This window comes from Cydia fagiglandana, chromosome Z, assembly GCF_963556715.1.
Source record: "Cydia fagiglandana chromosome Z, ilCydFagi1.1, whole genome shotgun sequence".
Classification (NCBI taxonomy): domain Eukaryota; kingdom Metazoa; phylum Arthropoda; class Insecta; order Lepidoptera; family Tortricidae; genus Cydia; species Cydia fagiglandana.
Genome location: NC_085959.1, coordinates 14889205 through 14912992, shown reverse-complemented (window position 1 = coordinate 14912992; position 23788 = coordinate 14889205). Strand labels below are relative to the sequence as shown.

Sequence of the window (23788 nt, the reverse complement as noted above, 5' to 3'; positions counted from 1 at the left end):
GGAAACGGCTCCAACGTTTTTGATGAAATTTGCTACATGGGAGTTTTCGGGGGCGATAAATCGATCTAGGTAGGTCTTATCTCTGGGAAAACGGGCATTTTTGAGTTTTTATATGTTTTCCAAGCAAAGATCGGTCTCCCAGATATTGGATTGTAATGTGTGGCATAAGCGGCTCTTGTTTTTGAAGTCGGGTCCGGGGAATGAAGCGGGACTTTTGAGTTAACAGTTATTCCCGCCCAGAGGGCGGCACTGGCGCTGTCACGTGACTCAACTCCCGCCGCCATATTGCGTTAGTGCGATGGTGAGAGCATTTTGCCGTCACTAATATTTAATTATTAAAAATTATCTTTTACAATTAAATAGTGGAGCGTACAAGTGAAATTTACCTCAAAACGTATTAAAAGACATTTTAATTCATCTGGCTTTATTACATATTGTCTGTAAACGGTCAGTTCAAAGAAGAAAATTGTTCTGGGTTTCCACCATTGAAGTAACCAAGTGGTGAACGAGTATCAGGAAAGGTTCGAAGAAGCGAACCGAAGGCTGTGCTAGGTAAAGTACCTAAAAATGCATAAATAAGTTAATGTTTGAGAAATACGTGTTTTTGTGTCATTAAAACTTAATTATTTACCGGCATTGATTGTTTACTTTGGTTATCGTAAATAAATGTATGTTCTTATACGATTTGTTAAATTATTTTTTTCAATTTAGATGATTTTTAATAAGCGATTCTTATGGTATAGTGTTTGATTTTCTGTTTATGATTTGCTAACCGGAAAGCGTAAGTTATGTATGTATTCGCTTTTGGAGCGAAATCCGCCGATCGCATTTGTAACTTATTTATTTTGATAATGCATCAACATGCTGAAGGTTAATTTTTTTTATTATATTTACGAATTAGTTTAAAATTATGACCTTTGAAATCCTAGTACATTATGTACACGTAGCTAGCTGTACGGAGTTGTACCATGGAACCGCCATTTTGATTGCTAGCGCCTTGCCAGGGGGGAGAGGGGCGCGGGAGGGGGCGGTGTACGGTGTAAAAAAAAATGTGACGCTCATTCATTTGGAATCAGTTCTGAACATCATGAGGATAATAAACCTAACCTTATACATTGTTTGTGTTTTGACAGGTACTGTCACATGGAATGTAGCTTTAGCTCAATATGAATGGAGAAGTGAATGGAACCATGGAAGAGCCTATGGAGATAGCTCCTGCTTCACCTGTCAACTCACACTGTAATAAAATTACCTCTGAAGACTGTACATTTGAGAATAAATTGGAGGATAGTGAGAGTACAGAAATTAATAATCATTTAGAAAATAATGAGACCGAACCTGAAGATAAGGAGGTCTCGGGGCCCAATGATGGAGACAACCATCATCAGGATGAAAGTATGGAACAATCTTCTGATTTAGCACCTTCTAAGGAAACTAATAGCGTTATTGAAAATCCTTTGGAAAATAATTGTGGCAATAGCAATGAATCATATCCGGAGTCCTTAAATAGTAATCAGGATAAGACGATATTTGTAGAGCAGAAGATAATAAGTTGCGAAGATGAGAAGAGCAAAGACGGTGAGGCAGAAAACAATTGCAGTGCAGCGGTGACCGTCAATGATGTGGTGAGTTGTATTTGTTCTAGGTATTCCTTCTCTATAGAATGTTATTCATAATATTTCGAAAACTTAACTCTGATTGTGATTTGTTGAAAAACTACCTATATTAAAAACTTATGAAAAGCATACTATATTAGTTAAGGTGTTCTCAAAGATCAGACTTATTACAAATAAAAATACTTACTATAGTACTATATTTACCTTTTAACAAAACTGATTGCTTAAAAATACAGATAACATAATGAAGTCAAAAAATAGCACTCAATACTTAATTGATTACATTATATTATTAGAACAAAATAGATAATTTGTTCTCTTAATAAATAATTGAATCAACATGCACCTAATAAAACAAAAAACATTTTATGGTTTATGAAATACTTTATTTTAGATTTATAATTAAAGAAACAAAACACGTGTGGTTTGTCATGTAAGGATTTTATCACATTTGGGTTCATCCACATATTATGTAATAGCAACAGGGGGACGGGGGAGTCATACCAAATGTGACAGTACATATTAAAGACCTATCTCTTTCCTATGAAAAAGTGTGACAAGGGGAGATGGTCTAAAAAGTCGAAATGTTGTGTAAAGTAATTAATGGATGACCCCTTTGCTATTGCATTTAGTGGCAAATGTATGAACTTGCAATAAATACTAATCAATGTGGTTCCAATGTGAAGGCCGGCTACACTTTCCCTATGCCACACTTAATCATCTTGACATTACATTATAAGATTTTCTTGAGTCAATTTTAGCACAGCAGACAAAAATGAGTATCCAGCTACAACTAATTATATATTCATCTCAAAAAAAAATGAAACACTTTATACCTACATAGTAATTGACGTTCTAGGTCAATAAAGCCTATGTAGAAAAGTCGCTAAATTGAGATTATTACTTTATAGTCTCCCTGAAAAAAACAAAACATTGCCATTTTTTTAGAGACTTGATGAAGGTTCTTTGACAACAAAAACCAAAATAGAACTATGGGCACGTCATGTAACGACGCCTGGAAGGTACGGGATCTTGCCTAATGCCTTTTAATGAAGAGTTATTAAAAATTTCATATCTCCCATTTTATCAACATTTGCACAAGAGCGCGACGAGTCCGCGACAGTGTCTTTTTCTAACTGTATTAATTAAAGAAGGATAGGTAGTATTATCTCGCGCGCGAGATACTGCCTCTACGCTCCTGTCCTAAGCCAGGCGATTAGTACTTCACATATTGTTTTTAAATGTCTAATGTGATATTCAAAACAGAAAAGTAAGTTTTACCACAGAATGTACTAGGTACAGAAGACTCACTCTCTAACCTAACGCGTCTGTCACGATCAGCACAGATATGGCCGCTAGGTGGCAACAGCGCCATGCGCGGCTTACTGCAAACCCCAAAATTGGGGTCGAACGGCTGTACTTTTAGCTACCTGTAGCAAAGCGACGAAATCGCGGAGTGAGCCACGCCTGGTTTTACTTAAAATCGCTAAAACGGACAAGTCCTCTTTGTGCAAATCTCCACATGTTCTTTTCTATGTTGGAGGTGCTTTTCTTATAAAGGGTAGTAAAAGTATAATACATATATAAAATTGCTGGTAAGAGCGTGCAACTTTCAATCCGGGGGTCGCGACTCTCGAGCTCAAACCCCAGCTCGTACCAATGAGTTTTTCAGAACGTACGAAATATCATTTGATATTTTTACCAGTCCCTTTTCGGTGAAGGAAAACGTCGTGAGGAAACTGGACTAATCCTATTAAGGCCTAGTTTCCCCTCTGGGTTTCAAGATCAGATGGCAGTCGCTTTTGTAAAAACTAGTGCCTACGTCAATTCTACGATAAGTTGTCAAGTGGACCCCAGGCTCCCATGAGCTGTCGCAAAATGCCGGGACAACGCGATGAAGATAATGGGCGGTTACAGTATAAAGGTAATGTTTAGGTTTTTAAAATTTGTGGTATAATATTTGTACATAGTAGGCGCCATTCATTTATTACATAAGAGGATATTAACCAATTTTTGAACATCCCTCCACCTCTGCGTAAGAAAAAATAAGAATGAGCCAGACCCCTCCCTGTTAAATTTTTTTTATTACGCAAGAGTCCAAAGAAATCCGTTTTAATATACACGCACGCTTTTTCAGAATACGTACCTAACCTTATATTTATTTTAATAGAGTATATAACCACAATAATAAATAACCCTAACTTTTCACATTTTTGTGATCTTCCGTAAGAACTATCAAGCCCCATTCCACCCCATTGGAAAATAAAATAAACGTGGTCGATCCCTCTCCCCCTATATCATCTTACCAAATAAATGGATGACTAATTTATCCGTACTATTATTAAGGCCCACTTGCACCATTCCCTTAATACGGGGTTAATCGGTTAAACCTGGAGTTGCCATGGTTACCCATACAATTTGACACTTGGTTAACGGTTTAACCGGTTAACGCCGGGTTAGTGGGATGGTGCAAGTGGGCCTAAGCCAATTAGAATTATAAAAAATAATACTTACAATTAGTCATTAAGCCATACCAAAAGGTTCAACTAATATTGGCTGCCTAATCATACCTGAAACCTATGCCAGATACCTTTTCTGTAGGATGCACTTTATCTCTTTCACTCTTACACAACTTTAACAAGTATGAAAGAGATAGAAAATTGTAACTTCGGACTTCTATTGATATCGCTATTGATATTTCACCTGTCCAATGGCATTGCGTCTCACTCTCTCATTGAGCAAAATTGTGAGACGCAATACACATTGGACAAAGATATTGGACAGATTGAAAACCACCCTCATTGTACAAGTTTACGTATAGTTTTATGACATCCCGCTATTGTACCGACATTAAATTTTAAAGGGGAGGTCTTCTAAAGCCTACGTACCTATATTGTGGTCTATAAGAATGTCATTCTGTCGAAGTATTTTTCGCCCGATTAGGTATCACTGGATCAAATATGCGCCGGATCGATATAGTCAGGGTGAATATACGTACAATCGGCCACTTGCACAACGACTTACATTCGTAGGTTTACTATTCGTTCCATGGAACTTCTATAAAAGGCAACTTTAAACATTAATAGGAAACATGACATGACAGCTAATTTTTCCCCGAAAACACAATCTCTTACCTTATGTACATATACTAATAGCAATGATAAAAATAAATAAATAATTTAGCCTATATACGTCCCACTGCTGGGCACAGGCCTCCTCTCAAGCACGACAGGGTTTAGGCTATAGTCCCCACGCTGGCCCAATGCGGGTTGGGGACTTCACATACGCCTTTGGATTTGTTCGCGGATGTATGTAGGTTTCCTCACGCAATAGCAATGATATTTTCAAATAATTTGAATATGTTTTTACAGCACTTTTCGTGCGATGTCAAAAGTTTAAAGGGCCATATGTACCGTAAAACGTTGTATGATACGCTTGCGAATAGTAAATATAATTCGCAACTCGTGTCAATTTCAAACACTCCCTTCGGTCGTGTTATAATTTATCGCCACTCGTTTCGAATTTCCTCTTTTCCGCACTTGTACCGTAAATAACTATTTCACTACACCTTATAAAACAAAGTCTACCGCCGCGTCTGTCAGTCTGTAGGCATGTATGTTCGCGATAAACTCAAAAACTTCAGAACGGTTTTTAATGCGGTTTTCACAAATCGATAAAGTGATTTTGGAGGAAGGTTTAGTCGTGTAATTTGTTAAGGTTTTGTGCAACCCGTGCGAAGCCGGGGCGGGTCGCTAGTCCCATATAACACACGCACGCAAACGTCAAATTAGGTTACCTAACACTCGGAATATCAGTGTGCGCTTGTATAGTCGCCATCAGATATATCGGAGCGGCCAAGGTGTTAACAATATCTGAACACCATCGTTAGACTCGTTAGAGCCTTGATAATGGAGGTGTGTTCAGATATTTGTGAGCGCCTTGACCGTCCCGATGTATCTGATGGCGACTGCACAGAGCAGTCAGTGTACAGTAACCTCCGAGTCCGTATCTAGCCAATGTCGAAAGTAGGTTGTGAGTTTTGAGGCTTAGGGTCTTTGACCAACGCCACGGTTGCGCAACATCGGCTCGCGATGGCTCGCGACGGATTTTCATATATTTTCGTGGTTGTGGTTTGAGCAATCCGTTTATAAAAATAAAATGAATAAATTATGGATATGAGGTTATGAATAGCCTTACATTAGTGTTAATTATTAAAAGTTGTTTCGACGAAATAAATAAATTTAATAAAAAATCCAACTGCGGACGAGGATTTCTCGAGTGGCTACAGTATGAATAAGTTCTTCAAAAAAGGAGTGTACTGGTTTTAAAGGGTCGGCAACGCGCATATAGCACCTCTGTAGTTGCAGGCGTCCATAAGCTATGGTGACTGCTTCCACCAGGCGGTCAAAAAATGACGTCACTAATAACGATTAATAGAAACATGGGTCCAAAACGATAGCTACGGGGACGTCAAATATACAAGTCGCTACATAAAATCCAATCTATGACATAGATACATGAGATACATTGTGTCAATATTACTTCATAAGCTTCATGTATAAAACGGTACGGCACGGTAAAACGGGTAAACCATACGCACGGTCCAAAGCCACCTATTTAGTTGTGCGAGACAGTAATCGAGCTTGCGGTCCGAGGGCCTACCGCGAACCACGTTCGACATGTTGCCTCTCTGTCACACTTGTATATTCGTACGTAAGTGTGATAGGGTGGCAACACTTCGAACGTGGTTTGCGGTAGGCCCTCTGTTTTCAAAGTATAACACCTTGACTGTAAAGTCGGCGCCAATATAATATGATCTCCTAGTACCTGATAGATATGTGCAATTGGGGCCACACTTACATTGGCCCTCCTATGGTGCAGAGATAGGTTAGCGTTGTGAGTAACGGGCCTGTTCGGTTGCACTCCTCACTCTCGCCCCGCCCTATTATAGTTTGAAATTAAAAACCCGTAGACTCCGGGGACAGATTCTGCTTCTTAAAATATAATACAAACTTGATTTCAATTCCCGTACGTCCCTCTCGCGCCAGTTTATGTTGTGAGAGGAACGCACTGAATACCAAAATTAAATTAGTGCTTAATATTTTTTTTATTTGAATATGCATATCTTCATTATGTCTATGTTGATACTTACAATGAATTGCAAATTTGAAACATTGACGAAATATGAGATTGAATTAAAAATTACTGTTATTTTTTCGTTTAGTGGTGTTATTGAACTGACGTGACCTTATTAATGTTTGAGATTGTATTTTTAATTCTTTTCATATGTTACGGCTGACACTTTAACAAACTTAAAATTTAGAAAGGCATACTTACAAACCGAAACATAGAGAAATAAGTAAGTTTTGACTTAGAGAACTTCCATTTGCTGCTCCATGCATTTTTTATTTAAGTTTTACGCTTAGTTATATTAAGATTTAAGCATTATAATTTATAACTTATTAATAATAATCTTTTTGAGGTAAGGGTTTTTGCATTGTGTGGGTTAACTCCTCGCGTCTCGATCGATGACTATCGTTCGTTTTTTTTAGCATTAGAAAAAGACTATGCGATCTTGACGTGTCTTATAATTTAAAAACGCTTTTTTTATCAGTATCTATTCTATTACTTATAAAGCAAAAGAATGTAAATAATTGTATGGTATATGAGGTATAATATAATCATATTATTATTCATAATTGTTATATATTTGCCGTGACTTATTTTTCGAAAGTGTTTTTCAATAAAAATACATGTCTAGATTGTTTACCTTTTATCTAATGCAACAAAAATAAACTTCTTCTAAGGGCCACTTGCACCATTCCACTAACCCGGGGTTAACCGGTTAAATCTGGAGTTACCATGGTTACCAGTACAATTTGATACTGGATTAACGGTTTAACCGGTTAACCTCGGATTAGTGGGACGGTGCAAGTGGCGCTAAATATAATTTGTTTAAAGACTGGGTTTGGCTTGCCGACTTATGGTAGTTTTAGGGGTTAACTTGAGATTTACTTATCATGAATTGATAGTTATGTTATGACCTTATGACTTATGACAGTCAATAATTATTGGTTACAGGATAATAACATATTGAGAAAATTTGAGATTTGTTTTAATGGACGATAATAATTATTATAGTAGGCTAATATAAACAACTTGTCCTTAATTTACTGGGCCAGAAATTAAGACAAGCAAGTATTATGAATTACGTCTTTGATTACAACAAGTTTTGAAATAAGTATTGACACGTTCACTGTCTGTACGAGTCACGGTAAGCCTCTATTACAATTCAAATTGGGACAGTTGGTTCGAAAGAAAATCATGGACAAAAACTTTTAAGTTATGATCTATACCATACTAAGTCTTACTATCTAATAAGTGTGCTGATGCTGCACTTAATAACATGGACTTTTCATGGTTATATGGCTTTCCATCAGAGTAGGGTCCTTACCTTACCTTTATATGCAATATTAACTACCTTTCTGTCATAATTTCTGTTGGAATTTTACATGGACAACCTTATTGCACTTGAAACATAAGGACCTTCTGCGGTGCAAATCCATATATAATTTTAATTCGTTGTTTTATTATTGCTACGCTTTGCAACAATTTATTAACGGTTTTCGCACTTCGAAAAAGCGCTTCATAGCGCTCTTGATAGATCTTTGATGACGACATCAACATCCAACTAATCACGAAATCAATATTACAAATTGCTGTGTTAAATGCACTAACATCCACTGTATTTTTTTATTTATTTCAAGGAATCTGAGGAGGAGATAGACTCTGAAGAAGATTCGTCTGAAGAAGGGTCAGAGGTGTCTGCCGTGCCAAGAGCCGAGGACACAGTTAGTATTAATTCAGACTCGGAGCCCGATCGCGGCGACGACACGTCACAAGAGAGTCAGAGAAATAACAGCAGCGAAATAATCATCTTAGAAAACGACAATGGACCTGACAACCAGAATGGCAACTCCCGCGATTCCGCAGCCGCTGAGGTTCACGAGATTATGAGTGATAATGATAATGACGATTGTGTCATGACTAACGATGAAAAGTCCAGTTCAAGTGTTAGTGAGAATAGAGTACAGCTGCGGCGCAGCAATAGAGCGATTAAAAGGAAAATTTACATCGACGAGGAAATGGAAAACGGGGGTGACGGATCTGATATTGAAGAGGTAGAGTTGGAAGATCCTTTAACTCGAAAATCCAAGCCTATAGTCGTAAACGACACGAAAGCCTTAGTTGCGATGGCAGCGAAGCAATCTAAGATGACCATTAATAATCAGAAAAAGGAACCCACAGTTGTTATAATAGACACAAATTCAATTATGTCTGGGAAGAGTTCGACGCCAGCGCCCCCGAAGACGTCCGTAACGTCTATGACGGCCGAGAATTTATATCAAAGTATTGTAGCCCGCGGCACGACCGTCACCCCAGTGAGTAGTAAAACGGCGAGCAGCACTAACACTGCTACGTCCCAAAACGCAACCCAGACGGCGCAACCGAACATACTGCCTTCTTTGACTGACGACATGTTCGTCGTAGAAGCACCCTCGTTTATCGTACCTTACGTTTATGAAAAACCTTCCATAAAGCCATTTAGAGAATTTGTAGACATATTAGGTAAAGAATTAGAAGAACAAAGAGCCAAAGAAGAGCAAGAGAGATTAGAAAAAGAACAATTGGAGAAAGAGAAACGGGAGCAGGAGAAAAAAGAGAAACGGGAGCGAGGCGAAGAAGTGGAAGACTCCGAGGACGAACAGCAGAAGGAAAAGGACGCCGCCAAGGATGACGACGAAGACGAGAAGAAAAAGAAAAAGGCTGAGAAAAAAGGTAGGTCCATACTGTTGTTGACTTACTTGTATATAACTTGTTCATATTATGGAATTTGTTATACAACTTTAAAGCGCATAATTTTCCAGTTATGTGATCACCGAGTATAGAAAAGAAAACCTCGAGTTCCATGAGTTTTAGTAAACTTATTGTAAAATAGCTTGCAAATTATCTAATAAACAAGATATATTATTCATTTAGGTACAAGGGAAACGTAAAAAAAAAGTGTTATAAAAAAGTTACTTTGTCTTATATAACAAGAACAACACAAAGTGGGACATTTTGCTGACTAAGAGAAAATGCATAGACTCGTCATCTCTACTGATATAATAAATTCGAATGTAACTGTGTCTGTCTGTCTTTTCCGTCTTCACGCTTAAACCGCTCAGTCGGTTTAGATGACATTTGGCGTGTTTTTAGTACGAGGCTCGTGGAACAAAGGGTAGTTAATATCAATCATCATCATTATTGTTCCACGCAGACGTAGTCGTAGGCAGAAGCACAATAATTATTGGAACCCACCAGAAGTAGTGTGTTAACAGGTTTAGGTATTTCTTACTTTGGCATCTAGGAATTACAATACAAAAAAGTACTTTTTCTCAAAAATGGACGGCAAAGTCGACTTTGCCGTCTAAAAAATAGGTCACGAAGCGCGTAGTTTATGGTCAGTCAAAAATTAAAAAGTTAAAAACATTGCAGTCTCGATTTTGGGACTGCAATGTTCCATACAAATTCCATTATTTGTCGAGTTCCAAACTTTTTAAAAGTTGAAATGGCCATATGAAATTAAGGCACAGGCCCATTAAACAGCCAAACAGATGATTAGTACCGCGACTATTTAGCTGTCTCAAATAGGTTGGCGTATTTTCGGCAGAAAAATACACTTCTATTTTTTAATTAAAAAAATAAAAAGGCGGCAAGGGCTTTTTTCTGTGAAAATGTATACGTAAGAAAGTTGCTTTTGTATAATATTTCTGTGATATTTATATTTCTTGCACCATTTTTGAGAAAAGCACTATATATGACTCGGCTGGAAGGCTACTTGCTGGCTTCGGATTCAATTAAACGGACTCCCAAGGTCGTCCGTTTAAAACGAATCCTCAGCCTGCAAGCAGCTACTTCCGAGCCTCGACAATAATGTACTATTATTTTCTAGACAAATAAAATGTTGTCTAGGAAACCAATATATATAAACTTTTTCAGAAAGGAGACGTCGTAGAAATGAAGAAGAAGATGATGTCTCGTGGGATGGTGAAAGTTCCACAGACTCAGAGGATGATATTAATAGTGACGAGGAAGATAAAACCGTTGTTATTAAGGATAAAGCTGATTCTATAGAGGAAATTAAAGACGTAACAGAACTAATTGCAGATAAGGTTACCACTGGCAAATCGGACAATTATTTCGATTGCTCGCTCGGAAAGTTCTTTATAAACATTGGACTGAACTTTGTGCAGGAATATGTACAAAATGATTTATTGAAGCAGCAAAACCGGAAACTTTACAGGGAAAAGAAAGCCGGCCACAGCACGAAGGCGACCGAGTCTTCTATATCATCGCTCATGAAAAATCTTGAGTTTAGTAAAGAAAATAATGCACCTTACCGGTATCCTCAAATTAAATGTGAATTTTGTAGTTTCAAAACCGAATCCATGTTAGTAATGGCTCATCACCTGGAAACGCCGCACATGAAAAATAACGTTTATAAATGTAATTTCTGTGCATTTGAAATTCGAAGTCCTCATGATATTCTATACCACATGGAAGCGGAGCATAACACGCGGGGGAAGTTAGAGCGAGCGCCAGCTTACCACCAGTGCGCCAACTGTCCCTTCGAGGACAACGGGAAGGGCAAGCTCGCCCGGCATCTCATCCCGTGTGCTAAGAAATTCAAGCCGGAGATAAACCTGGCGCCTCCCGTCGAGTGGGAACCTCCAGCCAAAATACCAAAGGTAATTTCTATGTTTTTACTACCTATTATTGTTTTTCTACATATCATACTGGTCATATTACAATCAGCTAGTTTAACGCTGACGATTTGCGCTTTGTTTAAATATTAAACTAGCACGTAACCGTCTTGTGTGTTTAACGTAATATGAAACAGATTGACGGAATCGTGTTTACATTTCGCGTTCAAAACGTTTCAGATAACGAGAGCGCGGAATAATATGTTGGGATCGTATCAAAGCGGATTCGGTCGGGCGCAGCTCGGCAACAACCTGGTCCGCGCGCCGAACGTGGCGAGCGTGATGGGCGCGGGCGCGGCGTTCCGGGCGCGGGGCCGCGCGCCGCTCGCCACGCCGCCACGCCCCACCATGCTCGGCTCCACCATGATTCGAGGCGTCATGGTGCGGCAACCTACGCCCGCTGTGGTACATTTTCTTTTCCTTAGCTATATCTAACCAATTTTATTCACTTTAATTAAAACCAGTGAGCGATTATACATCTTCGTTAATTCTATTGATACTCACTTTTATTAGAATAACGACATTATTATAGCGTCATACATTACAAGTGAGTAGGATCTTAACCATTTTACACGAGTTATAAAATTCTCATAACGATTATTATAGGTCAGCTAGAATTATTCATTACGAATCGCGCGCAATGAAATGAAATTTGCCCTTTCAGAATAACAACAAGAACGCCTTGCTAGGCAAGTCGATGCACCAGCCATCGATCTCGATCACGCCGCTGCCGCGGCAGCCGCAGCCGGCGCCCGCGCCCGCGCACACCAAGAGCACGTTCGTCATCTGCGAGATATGCGACGGCTACATCAAGGACCTCGAGCAGCTCCGCAACCACATGCAGTGGATACACAAAGTCAAAATACACCCCAAAATGATATACAATAGGCCGCCGCTCAACTGCCAAAAGTGTCAATTCAGGTGATTACAACTTCATTATACAACTATAGACTAGGATCAATAAACCTATTCTTGTAGTTCGTAGCATTGCTGTTGGTTATTTTTCATGCAAATCATCTGATGAAAACAAGTTTTTTGTACTTTTATAAATCAAATAGTAGTATGAAATGTTATAGTTATTTAATCAAAATTCACAACCAAGCTATAAAAAATCTTCTATGTGGTTGTTTTCAGATTTTTCACTGATCAAGGGCTAGAACGGCATCTGCTGGGGTCGCACGGCCTCGTGACGAGCTCCATGCAGGAGGCGGCCAACAAGGGCAAGGACGCCGGCCGGTGTCCTGTCTGTGGCAGGGTGAGTTTACAGACTTCGTCAAAACTTTTTCTATTGGGTTATTAAATTAGGACTATGACGATTTGATTACAGTCAGCGAGTTTAAATTAAGATTTTTTGAATGAGGAAACAGAAGAGTATGTACAATTGCGCAGAGCCATGTTCGCAGAGTGTAGGGTTTGTATCGGTTCCGGGGCTCGCGCGCCTTACTTACTTAAATATTTTTGTTAAATGCGACCTAATAAACAATTATACGTATAAAGAATGGACTCTACGATGAGTGTCATACTAAACTAATACTCGGTTATGCTTCTCGTTTAATATATCCTGGGATGTGCCAAATATGCTGCTTTTAACTCTCCCTTCAAAGTTATCCTAATTTACGTCGTTATATTTGCAGGTATATCAGTGGAAGTTGCTCAACCATGTAGCTAGAGACCATAATCTGACGCTTAAGCCGGCGCACCTATCATACAAGTGCACAGTGTGCACAGCTACCTTTGGAATGTACAAACAGTTCGAGAACCACGTATACTCGGCGCACAGCGTGGTGGCCAAGCGCGTGATGGACAAGAGCAAGGCGGCCGCGCCCGCCGCCAAGCCCAACGACTCGCTGCTCAAGCCGCTCAAGATCAACGACGAGATAACCATCATACCACAGCCGGTCAAGGCCTCCACCCCCACCCCTGCGAAGGATAAATAATAAGGTAACTACACCACATATTTGGAAAACAATTTTTTTGATTATTTTGTTTGCTTTCATGTATCAAAGGCCTTTCTTAGATTTGGTTTCCAATTACGATCACTTAGTTCTATGTCGTTTTCCGATTTCACTTTTACCTAGACACATATTTACTGACACAAAAGGTTCTTCAAAAAAACTTCTTAATTGTTACTTTAAAAATTGACTAAAATGATGACATTGATGACTCATGGATTACATCAAGGTTTACATTAATGAAGCTGCTTGGCGAAAGTATTGATTATGTTATTACACAAGCAACTATTGTGTTGAGGAATTGCGGGATTTTAATTTACTAAGACAGTGGCGGTTTTTGAAACACCTAAAACTTGGTATTATACATACATATTGCGCACATGGCAATATTCCAACTGAGATATAATAGTTGCTTGTATGTGAACTGATATCAGCATTTACAGTTTTGTGTAAGAAAGGCTTATTGATGTTGATTGCGAACTTGATTGAACAGCTATTACCTATTACTTCGCTGTGGCAGCATAATATATGCGAGAGTTGATTTTTATTTATGATTAGTGATTACCTTTAACCTAGTACCTTTAATCTGACGGGTTTACCTATCCGTTACCACTATGATTATAATGGTTGAATTTAACTCATCCTCATGATCATCATCATCATCATCAGTGTTATGATAAAATGAAGTAAAAAAATATTAGTTATATGCTCTCTCTCTAACGCTTTGTTAGCCCGTGCCCGAGGTGTAGTGTACAGAGTAAGCTTTCAAGTAAGGTTTGTATGTACTAGCTTGTGAAATTTATGTATATGCGTCTGTAAGCTATTTTTTGACGCACATCAGGAATGGCGGACTATAGAATCAGTAAAACTGACAAATCCATGAATGTGTGACCCGCTTTTAAAAAACCAATATGTCGTGACTTGTTATCAAGCAACAATTACTGATTAACCTGAAATTATCCCCACTGCACTGGCGATAACTGGCCCTTTCCTTACCCTATTTTTACCTACATGGTAATATGTTCGCTACAACAACGACGGGAGATATTTCGAGGCACTTGCGTGTCGGTGAGTTGTACAGCAAATTATTGAAATTGGCAGAAATGAATCATGTTATTTGACTATTTGGTATGATTAATAACTAATGCACAGCGAATTTAAGTGAATATTTACTTCTGCTCTATTGAAAGAAAACGACGACAAAAAGAATTGAATACAATAATTTTAAAAATAACGTGTCACATGTTCTCATTGTATGTTTTATGAAATGCAATGCTATGCTAATGCGAATCTTGTGTATAATTTATAGGTATAATTATGTTAGAATCAGCTACAAGAGTTATGATACTATTTTATGCGCAATGCATGTACGTGTACTAAATTAATATATAGAGAACTCCACGTCCCTGGACACAATATCAGTTCATTTTGTTGGTGTCGGTACTATGTGTGATTTGTACCATTCATTAGAGTTGACTGAGAGCGCGCTTGTTGCAGGCTCGGCCGGGGACGCCGCCAGCTTGCCGTCGCCTCTCGCCACCAGGTAGCCACCTCCGCGTCGACTGCCACCACTCGACGCCCAACAGTCGACCATTAGTATACATTCCAATTACAACCTACGAATAACTATCTAGATTTAAAGTCACTTAAAACTATAAGATCACTGATACATAAAAGCAATAAATTAAGAGCATATCTCGAGGTGTAATTTGACCATTTTGCTTTTTAGGAGTCGAAGATCTTTCGACTTGTAGGTAGCAATGTGTTTTTTGTATGTATGTGTACTTGGTACTGAGGAAATTTGCACTGCCTAGGCTAATTGAGCCAGTGATATGTTGAACGGCTGTTATACAGTCAGCAGCAGAAGTCGCTATACACTCCAGGTGCTCAAAGAGAGGTAAACGTTTAAACTGTCAAAAAGTTGTTGACTGTCATGGTAGTATTTACTTGTGAGCGCTCAACGTGTCACAAATATGTTAACAGTCGCTATTCATTAATTTCTACACTTACAACAAGTCATTGATACCTTAGCTGTCAAAAAACCAATGGTATCTAAGCGGTCAACGTGTCAAATATATCTGAACAATATGGAAAAATAGACTTTAAAGCATACAAGTATGGTCGAATATTGAATAAAAGATAGCCATGCTAATTTCAGGTAAAGCGTTTTGACAATCATCGAAAGCAGTACAGTCTTGTCATCACATACATCTATCTCACGTTTTGCCCTTCAACCATTTGACATGAGCCTCTCGGTCAACTTACTGCAAACTATTTCTTTTAACAGAATCGTCAAGACGAATGACACATAGCAAAAGCTAACTGAAGCCGAATTTAGAGCCAATTGTCAAGGCACGTCGTGGTCTCAGTAACAGGCGTTTGCTTTTCAAAGCAGAGACCGCGGGTTCAAATCTCAGTCGCACGCACCTAGAGATTACAGCTTTTTTTTTTTTTGGATTTCATTTTTATTATTAATTTGTGTCTTCTGGTTTTATGTTAATTTCGCATTAGTTTATATAATTTTTGAAGATAATGTCACATGTAGCGTATGTACGACTTTCTATCAGGACGTTGTAGGTTTGAATGGGCAGTGGGCGTTACTTAGATTACTCCTGTGCGGAATGCCATTTGATATTTACTACTCAAAAATCACGTTTGTTGTATGGGAGCCCCACTTAAATCTTTATTTTATTCTGTTTTTAGTATTTCTTGTTACTTATAATAGCGTCAACAGAAATACATCATTTGTGAAAATTTGAACTGTCTAGCTATCACGGTTCCTGAGATACAGCCTGGTGACAGACGGACGGACGGACGGATGTCGATGGACAGACGGACGAACAGCAGAGTCTTAGTAATAGGGTCCCGTTTTACCCTTTGGGTACGGAACCCTAAAAATGACTGGTCTCTTCGAAAACTGACTAAATTAAATTAAAGGATATGAAAACAATGCATTTTATTAATTTCAGACATCATGTTTCATAGTAACATTTATTGCTTAAGACCTACACAATCGATATCTAAATAGAAATAGTCTTAGTTTTATTTTTCAAAACGTTCGGGGTTCGATTCCCGAGCTGAGTAAACATTTTTTTTAATGTATGAATGCAGTTTTTCGTGTTACTAAAATCGATAACATGATTCCTAAGAAGAGATCGGTGTATATCGTATAGTATCAGATTTTCCCATACTGGCCGATCTAAATGGGCCACCCTGTATAGTATATTTTACTACAATAAGTGGGCTAAATAAATATATTAACATAGGTATATAATATGATCAACGGTTTGGAAGAACAGCTGCATATGACAGTTAAAATAAAAAAACCGATCATTCTAGTAGAACCTACTTATTTATTGTATAAGTTTGACACTTAACGATAAAATACTTCTTTAAGAAAGGAGGTGTCAATTCGTAGTGCTACAGTATTTATTTTAAAGTTAAACAGATAAAATGTTGATGCTTAGTTACCATTGAAATAACAACTGCTTAGCAACTGGTGGCACCCTGGCTGCTGACGTACGTGATTGGCAGTGCGTGTAGGTATTAATGACAGCAGCTTGAATTTGATTGCTTAGTTACCACTGACTTTTTAACCGTTATTGTCATTGTGATTAAATAAGGGTGTATGTGTTAAAGAAAAACTCAGAAGTTAAGGTATTTGTGACGAACTGGAAGCCTACGTGAAAATGACATCTTAGATGTCCTTATTTTTGTGACGATTGAAGTGTATATGTTTTCTTGGACACCTTGCCCGCTCAGGTATATCTGCTGCTGACTGTACAATCCATTTGACAGACAAGATTTATTGGCTTAATGTTAGTTGTGCTGCACTGCCGCAGGCGCGACGCAGTTTTAGTGACTAAACTGCACGTTAGTAATTGAAGGATTTAACGTGGCATTAGTGAACCTTTGACAAATTGGAATGTATACTAAACGCTTAGAGCATTTTTCAATATAGGCTCTAAATACCTCAGGATTTTTTATCGTCGAAAATAATAGATTTGAAATATATCTTTTGTTACAACATCGTGTTCTATAGTTTCAAATGATGGTTCTGAACACTTGATTTATATATATGATATATATGTATATATATATTTGTGAGAGGCTGTGTTATATGCCTCGTTTTTGTATAATTCATCATTAAAGCTAGGTGAACGATTTATCTGATATTAGAATCTTAATGCACCGAAATAACGAATTTACGGTTTAGTTGCCGCAGCTGTAAAAGGATCTCCATGCCAAGCAAAGAATAGTATAAATTAAAGGTGTCTTGCGGGTCAACAGCTTCGTATTGTGACATAGCTCATACTCTGCAGGCCACGTATCGTCGCAACTTACAGAAACGTCCCCTGAAGGCTGCGATAGACTGGTCTTCTAAAGTTGATGTTAAGGATGCCGTTACATCTGATCGCCAAACAACGAACTGTAACTTGTCGGTTTCAAATCAATAGCATATTGGATACGTCGTTTGGTTTACACACGATACTGCCCTTCGAAACGAAATAGCTCTATCTCAATAACATATTATTTTGAAAATGGAATTATCAGCTATAGAAACTAAAGTATAGGGAGCATGCATGGACTGTAAGGGACCCTCTGTTTATTTACGCAAAGTTTAAATGTCAAGTTTAAGCTTCCAATGTAGCCCACGAGATGGCAGAACCTACAGCACAAGAAATGTAGAGGGCAGCATTTGCGTGAAGTGTTAATGTTCAGTTTATGTTTTTGATTCCAGCCACAAGATGTCAGAAACGGGCACGGCCCCTATAAGTTATCGATAAATCTTTTGAAATAGTGTTATCTAGATAGAAGCTAGCTAGCTAGCTAGCTTAGTAGGGCAGAATGATTATTACTTTTTTCTAATTTTAATAGAAGCTTTATAAGACCAGTCCGCAGTTTGATTGTCGGTATCTATAGGTACATATTAAGTAAAAAATACTATAAGTGTCTCGTTTTAATGAGATCTCTTTTGTCTAGTTTTATATGCAGTGTTACTGATTTATAACGATATTATAATTGAAGGATCTTTACGGGAGAAAATAGGCACAGAACGACTTTATAGACGAAATAAATAACACTTGATTCTGGCTCCCCAAATACACCTTTATAAACAATGGATAATGGTACTTTTATCTAAAGACTAGAAAAACCCAGTATTGTTAGATTCACCGTGAAAATTATGACCTCGACCTTTAACTTCTATTTATAATGTTAAGCCAACAAATTTACTACGACCAAACCGTTTTCGTACATGATTTCATATAATACATTGAGACATGACCTGAGTTCGACTTAATAGTCCAATAAACTTATTGGAACTCATGTACGAAATGTCGTTTGTACGAAAACTGCACTAATCCGAATAAAGCCCAGGGACCCGATAAAGTCCCTGAGGCGACCGCGAAAGTGCTAAGACATGAAATATGTACTTCTGATTAATTTATCAGCGTGAGATTAGTCGAAACAAGGGTCAAATAGCATGGTTTTGTATTACGCCCTGAAGTCACTGCATAAATCACAAATACAATTAAAAGCATTGCGTATGCTAAACGATAAAGCTTGTCTGGCTACAGCAGCTCGATTTATATCTTTGCCAAAATGCCTTAAGATATCAATATCATCTATCGATTGAAACATTAATTGTGTTAAAACGAGCAAGATATTACGTCTCTGTTACTTTCCTTGCTTTGACTGGTCGCAAAATGTCACGAGCAATTTTTACAAGCTCTAACGTAGTTACACGTTCCAAGTAAAGGACATGAACTTGATAATTCGAATAAATTTAAAACTATTAAATGTAAGCCTTGGGAGGAATTCCGAACACAGAAAATTCAACATCTTTCGCTTTTTAGTTAAATTTTAGTTAAACAAAATCAAACCAAATCAAATTCAAATGAATGTTATTAAATATTAATCATCCAAAATCATCATTTAAAAGTAAATTCTACCAGCAAACATAAGAAAACAACTCAAAATTTGCATTTGATTACTTTGTCTCACATGTGAATTAATACATAGCAAAGTGCAACTTTGCTATCCGTTTTTGAAGTCCAAAGTAAGCCTTTCCGAGCTGGTATGGTGAAAATTAAATTTCGATTGGCGTTTCTATAAGCGATGTCATCTGGCTAGGCCCACCGACATGTTAAAGATTGTAATAGTTTTGCAAATACGTAGCAAAAAGTTATGCATCTTCTCTAACAACACTTCTTCAGCTTCTCGTGCGTGTTTGTATTTGTACAATTTGGGTTGAACGGAGAATCAATGGCCAAAATGGAACCCAGTGATCGAAGTTGTATACTTATTCTAACATGCGATTACAACTTACTAATAAAGGTGCACTTCTAGAAGATACGAACCAAATAACTGTTTCAAATAAAAATATTTACGTTAAATAAAGGATTAAGTAGCATAATTAAACCATTTTCTTGATATGGATGGTATTTAATACTTTGGCTATACCAGAGTATGCGTCTGTTTTGTTTTCTACCCAAGTTCACACATTATTAACTAAAACGGGTTTAATCGCGTAGTTACGCGAATAAGCCACCACCACGACGCACGTTTGACGAAAGTAGAAATGGAAAATTCCTCTCTATCTTATTTCTACATTCGTTGCTTATCATGAACAGTGGTACAACTAAAAATGAAATGCTATTGCATTTAATATTCTATCTTTTACTGGTAAGATTTAAAGTCGAATGGCATTTCATTTTGTTTTGTGTTACTATTCATGATAAGCGTCGATATATGTGGCTTTACCGAGAGAGTAGATGATATTCAAATGACAATGTTCCCGGTAGCCCCCTTTCTAGTAGTCTTTTAGAGACCACGGACACAATGTGGCAGAAAAGTGGGATGCTACTTGTACACTTATTTACGCGAACAAATCCCGTTTTAGTTACTTCCTATATTTATGTTTACAGATCTGTAAAATGTATACGAACGACATACTTATAAGTTCATATTGTCTCTAGAATATGACAACAGACTCCATTTAATCTGTCTACTTAACAAGACTGGAACCACGCTACGTTACCCTACACACGACTACTTAAGTTTACGCCAAGTGCCTTCTATATCTTAAATCATTCTATTAAATAGCACCTTTGGAAGACAATCACATTTTGAGGAGGGGAGGAGGGAAAGTATTATATTTCTGGTGCCCGTTCACTTCGCAGTTTTTGAACTGTTCTGCATCGCCCATTGTAATTTATTAAGGGCAGAGATGCCATACGAGTATTCGGCTAAATACCGCAAAGTGAATATGCCCTACAAGGTGGGATAGTATGTATATGAGGAAATCTGAATTCTGCTTGACGTATTTTAAGCTCTCATTTATACAAGTTTCCCAAGTTTGGGGTGCCGGTTTCAAGGTAATCAAACAGTAATGCTATAATCAGTAAGTGGTGCTGGTGATGTTTCCTGGTTGTAGGTACTACTCGTATTACAGATGTAGTGCATAATTGTTTTGCATCGTATTTTCTTGGAAACGTTTGTATTTGTCATGCTACTTCAGTCACCCTCCGTACTTTTTGTACTGATGCTGTACGATACCCTAAAATTACGATGGAAAACAATTATGCACTACGTTCGTAACAAAATTGTACAACAATATTTCAACATATGTATAGTACCAGTCGATGATTTTTAATAATAATTATTTATTATTCTAGTTAGAGGGTTAAAAAAATGTTCTATTGTCACGTCTTGGTGAATCTTCGTCTTGGTGAATCTTGAATAAGATTTAACTCTTCACAAATGATGACTACAGGATTGTTTTCATTATATTATAAAAAAATGTTAAATTTAGTTGTCCGAATTAAAAACTTATTGATTTGTGTCTATGATATGGCGACAAGACTTGGTTGAAAACGTGAAGCCTGGTCCATAAAAGTTTTAGTATGCACCATGAACGCACTTTTTTACTTGACCTTAATATCCAACTGCTGCAGAAATCTGACATACCTATTTATTTAGTGACACCATAACTCGGATACCGGGAATATCATAGAGAATATTACGCAAAACTCTTGTGTAGTGGGCGCCACGAGCACAAACGATAAACAAGCCTTCTGTTGCATCAAGGTCTCATTTCGTACAACTAATCTGTGAAAACTTGTCAAAAATCTGTTTGTAGGTATATACAAGCTACTCTTACGGTTTACAGTTGGTGCTATAGCGTTTTTCAAACTCGATGGGTAGGATGACAGGTTTCATCTCCAAATAATTATAACTTAAAAACGCCAATCTCGTAAAATTGTATTGAAATGACAGATGTCAACCTACCCATCGAGTTTGAAAAATATTATAGTGCGGCAGTTTGGCGGCAGAACAATAAAATTGCACTTAATATTTCCTATTGAGACACCAAAAAATTGCAGAACTAAATTTTATTGGGAAAGCAAAGTTCTGCTGCCAGAGTGCAGCACTAGCACAAACCGTAAACAGTTTTTTGACTAATCGTTCAATAGGTAAATTAATAAAACTATTGTAGTTTAATACGTTTTCACAGATTATTTGATAGGTACGAATAAATATCACATGCACATGATGCATCATGGTGGTTTGTTTACTGTTTGTGCTAGTGGCGCAGAGTTTTTCGTAATATTCCTTATAAAACGTAAGTACACTATTGTCTCAAACTCCCATGCCTCGCAATCATTTAATCTTGTATTTTTAATAAATACTAATATTTTACCAAATTGGGTACCAGTCTGTCACATAATATTAATAAGTAAGAAAAATTTCATTCGCATCTTTTATAAAAATATAAGAGAATAAGAGTTTTTATCGCTGATTGTAGATTAATTTACTCCGCATATTATGTATCTGAATTCTCTTAGAGGAAAATTAGTACAATGGGTAAACATTTATAAATTGGTCATCTCGATTAAAGAACACGTAACGCATTTGTATTTGCGTGCTTATATTATATAGTTAACTAACCCTTAATAAGACAGACAGAATTCAGAAATTACTCAAAATTGAACTCCATCATTTTTGAATAAAGCCTAATGGTAACATTCCATTTCTAACCGCAGCTGCACTCCCTCCCGGTACTGAACGCGTCGCTGTCATTGTCAATTGCCATACTAAAATGAACAGTAATGCAGCTGTCGTTGGAAATGGACTGTCACCTTTAATCATGATGGTAAACATGGATGCCCCCTGTGCTATTAAGGAACTACATTGTAATTTATATACAAAATATACCAGAGTAATACGTTTGAAGGGAAGGGAATCTTCTCATTTCGTTCCCATTATTTTTGACATCCGTATACGAATACGTAATTTACCTTTGGCATTGCGGCTACCAGTCAGAAAGACCTTAAGTGATTCCTCAGTGGCTTCGTTCTGAAAGTATTTGATTGCAACACCCAACCATGTACGATTTAAATAAATATTGTATAGTTTATTATCTTTAGATGTGTCTCGGAAAAGGTGAAGACCATTGATTGAGTGATTGTATTCATGATTACGCATTCCTAATTATTTAACATTACTCTGTGTAGTATCGGAGGTGCGTGGTAAAATATTTATTATTTATAATAAGATTTTTTAAATTAATGACTAGTTCGAACGAAATTTTAAAAAATAATTTAATAATTAATGTCCTATTGTGTTTTTTAATTTTTATGTGCGTTGCATGTTTGATGATTGCGATTCGTAGAGACCCTAATTAATTTAGGCAAAAGTAATTATAGTAAACGGCAGGAAAGATTCAGATTTGTAACACTTTTGTTATCTGTAAATATTAGGTATCATTTAAATATTTGTAATAAAGATACCTTACCATAACATTGATGTTTAATTTTTACTTAATTAATAATATTGATTCAATGTTTCACCCTCGTTTCGACATGCCGTGTGTGTAGCTCCCCCCTCACCCATGCACCCACTTGGCGACGCCCTTTATTAAAAACCATCCTTTCCGCCTACTTTTAAAAAGTCCTAAGTGCCGAAGATGTTTTAGTTGCCTATCGTTTTTATGGTGGGTAAAAATGAAACCGTCCAAATTACGTAGGTTGTTTTTGGTATGTTGTGAGACTTGTGAGGAATGTAAAAACGTTTTTAATTTTGCGTACGTTCTGTTTCTAACGGGCGCACACGCATAGCACATCTAAGTCCATACTAATACTTATTATAAATGCGAAAGTGTTTCTGTCTGTTACCTCTTAATGCTTATACCTCTGAACCGATTTAGTTTGGAAATATTCGGAATTTATTAAATGTCCCACTCCTGTCGTCACATGACCTGCGCCTAGATTTCTAATGCTTTTGATTTAGAGTTATTTCTGGCCAGTTACTGAGAAATATAACCAGGTCGTCGGTTGGCTATTATCTTCTTGGTAGATCACTGTCTTTGGCGTTGTTTAAAATAAAACTAGTATAATAATATTTTGCTTAT

At 37.4% G+C, this 23788-nt stretch overlaps 1 protein-coding gene across 1 annotated transcript; it reads left to right on the top strand.

Moving 5' to 3' along the window:
* The first annotated feature begins 275 nt into the window (after window positions 1-275).
* LOC134678914 (histone-lysine N-methyltransferase, H3 lysine-79 specific-like) lies at window positions 276-23178 on the top strand. The gene is made up of 9 exons (XM_063537658.1): window positions 276-552; window positions 1134-1625; window positions 8384-9455; window positions 10659-11407; window positions 11603-11827; window positions 12087-12343; window positions 12557-12677; window positions 13057-13363; window positions 14872-23178. Exons 2-8 carry the CDS (start codon window positions 1167-1169, stop codon window positions 13357-13359), a joined length of 3186 nt encoding a protein of 1061 aa, XP_063393728.1. The 5' UTR covers window positions 276-552; window positions 1134-1166; the 3' UTR covers window positions 13360-13363; window positions 14872-23178.
* The last annotated feature ends 610 nt before the right edge of the window (window positions 23179-23788 follow it).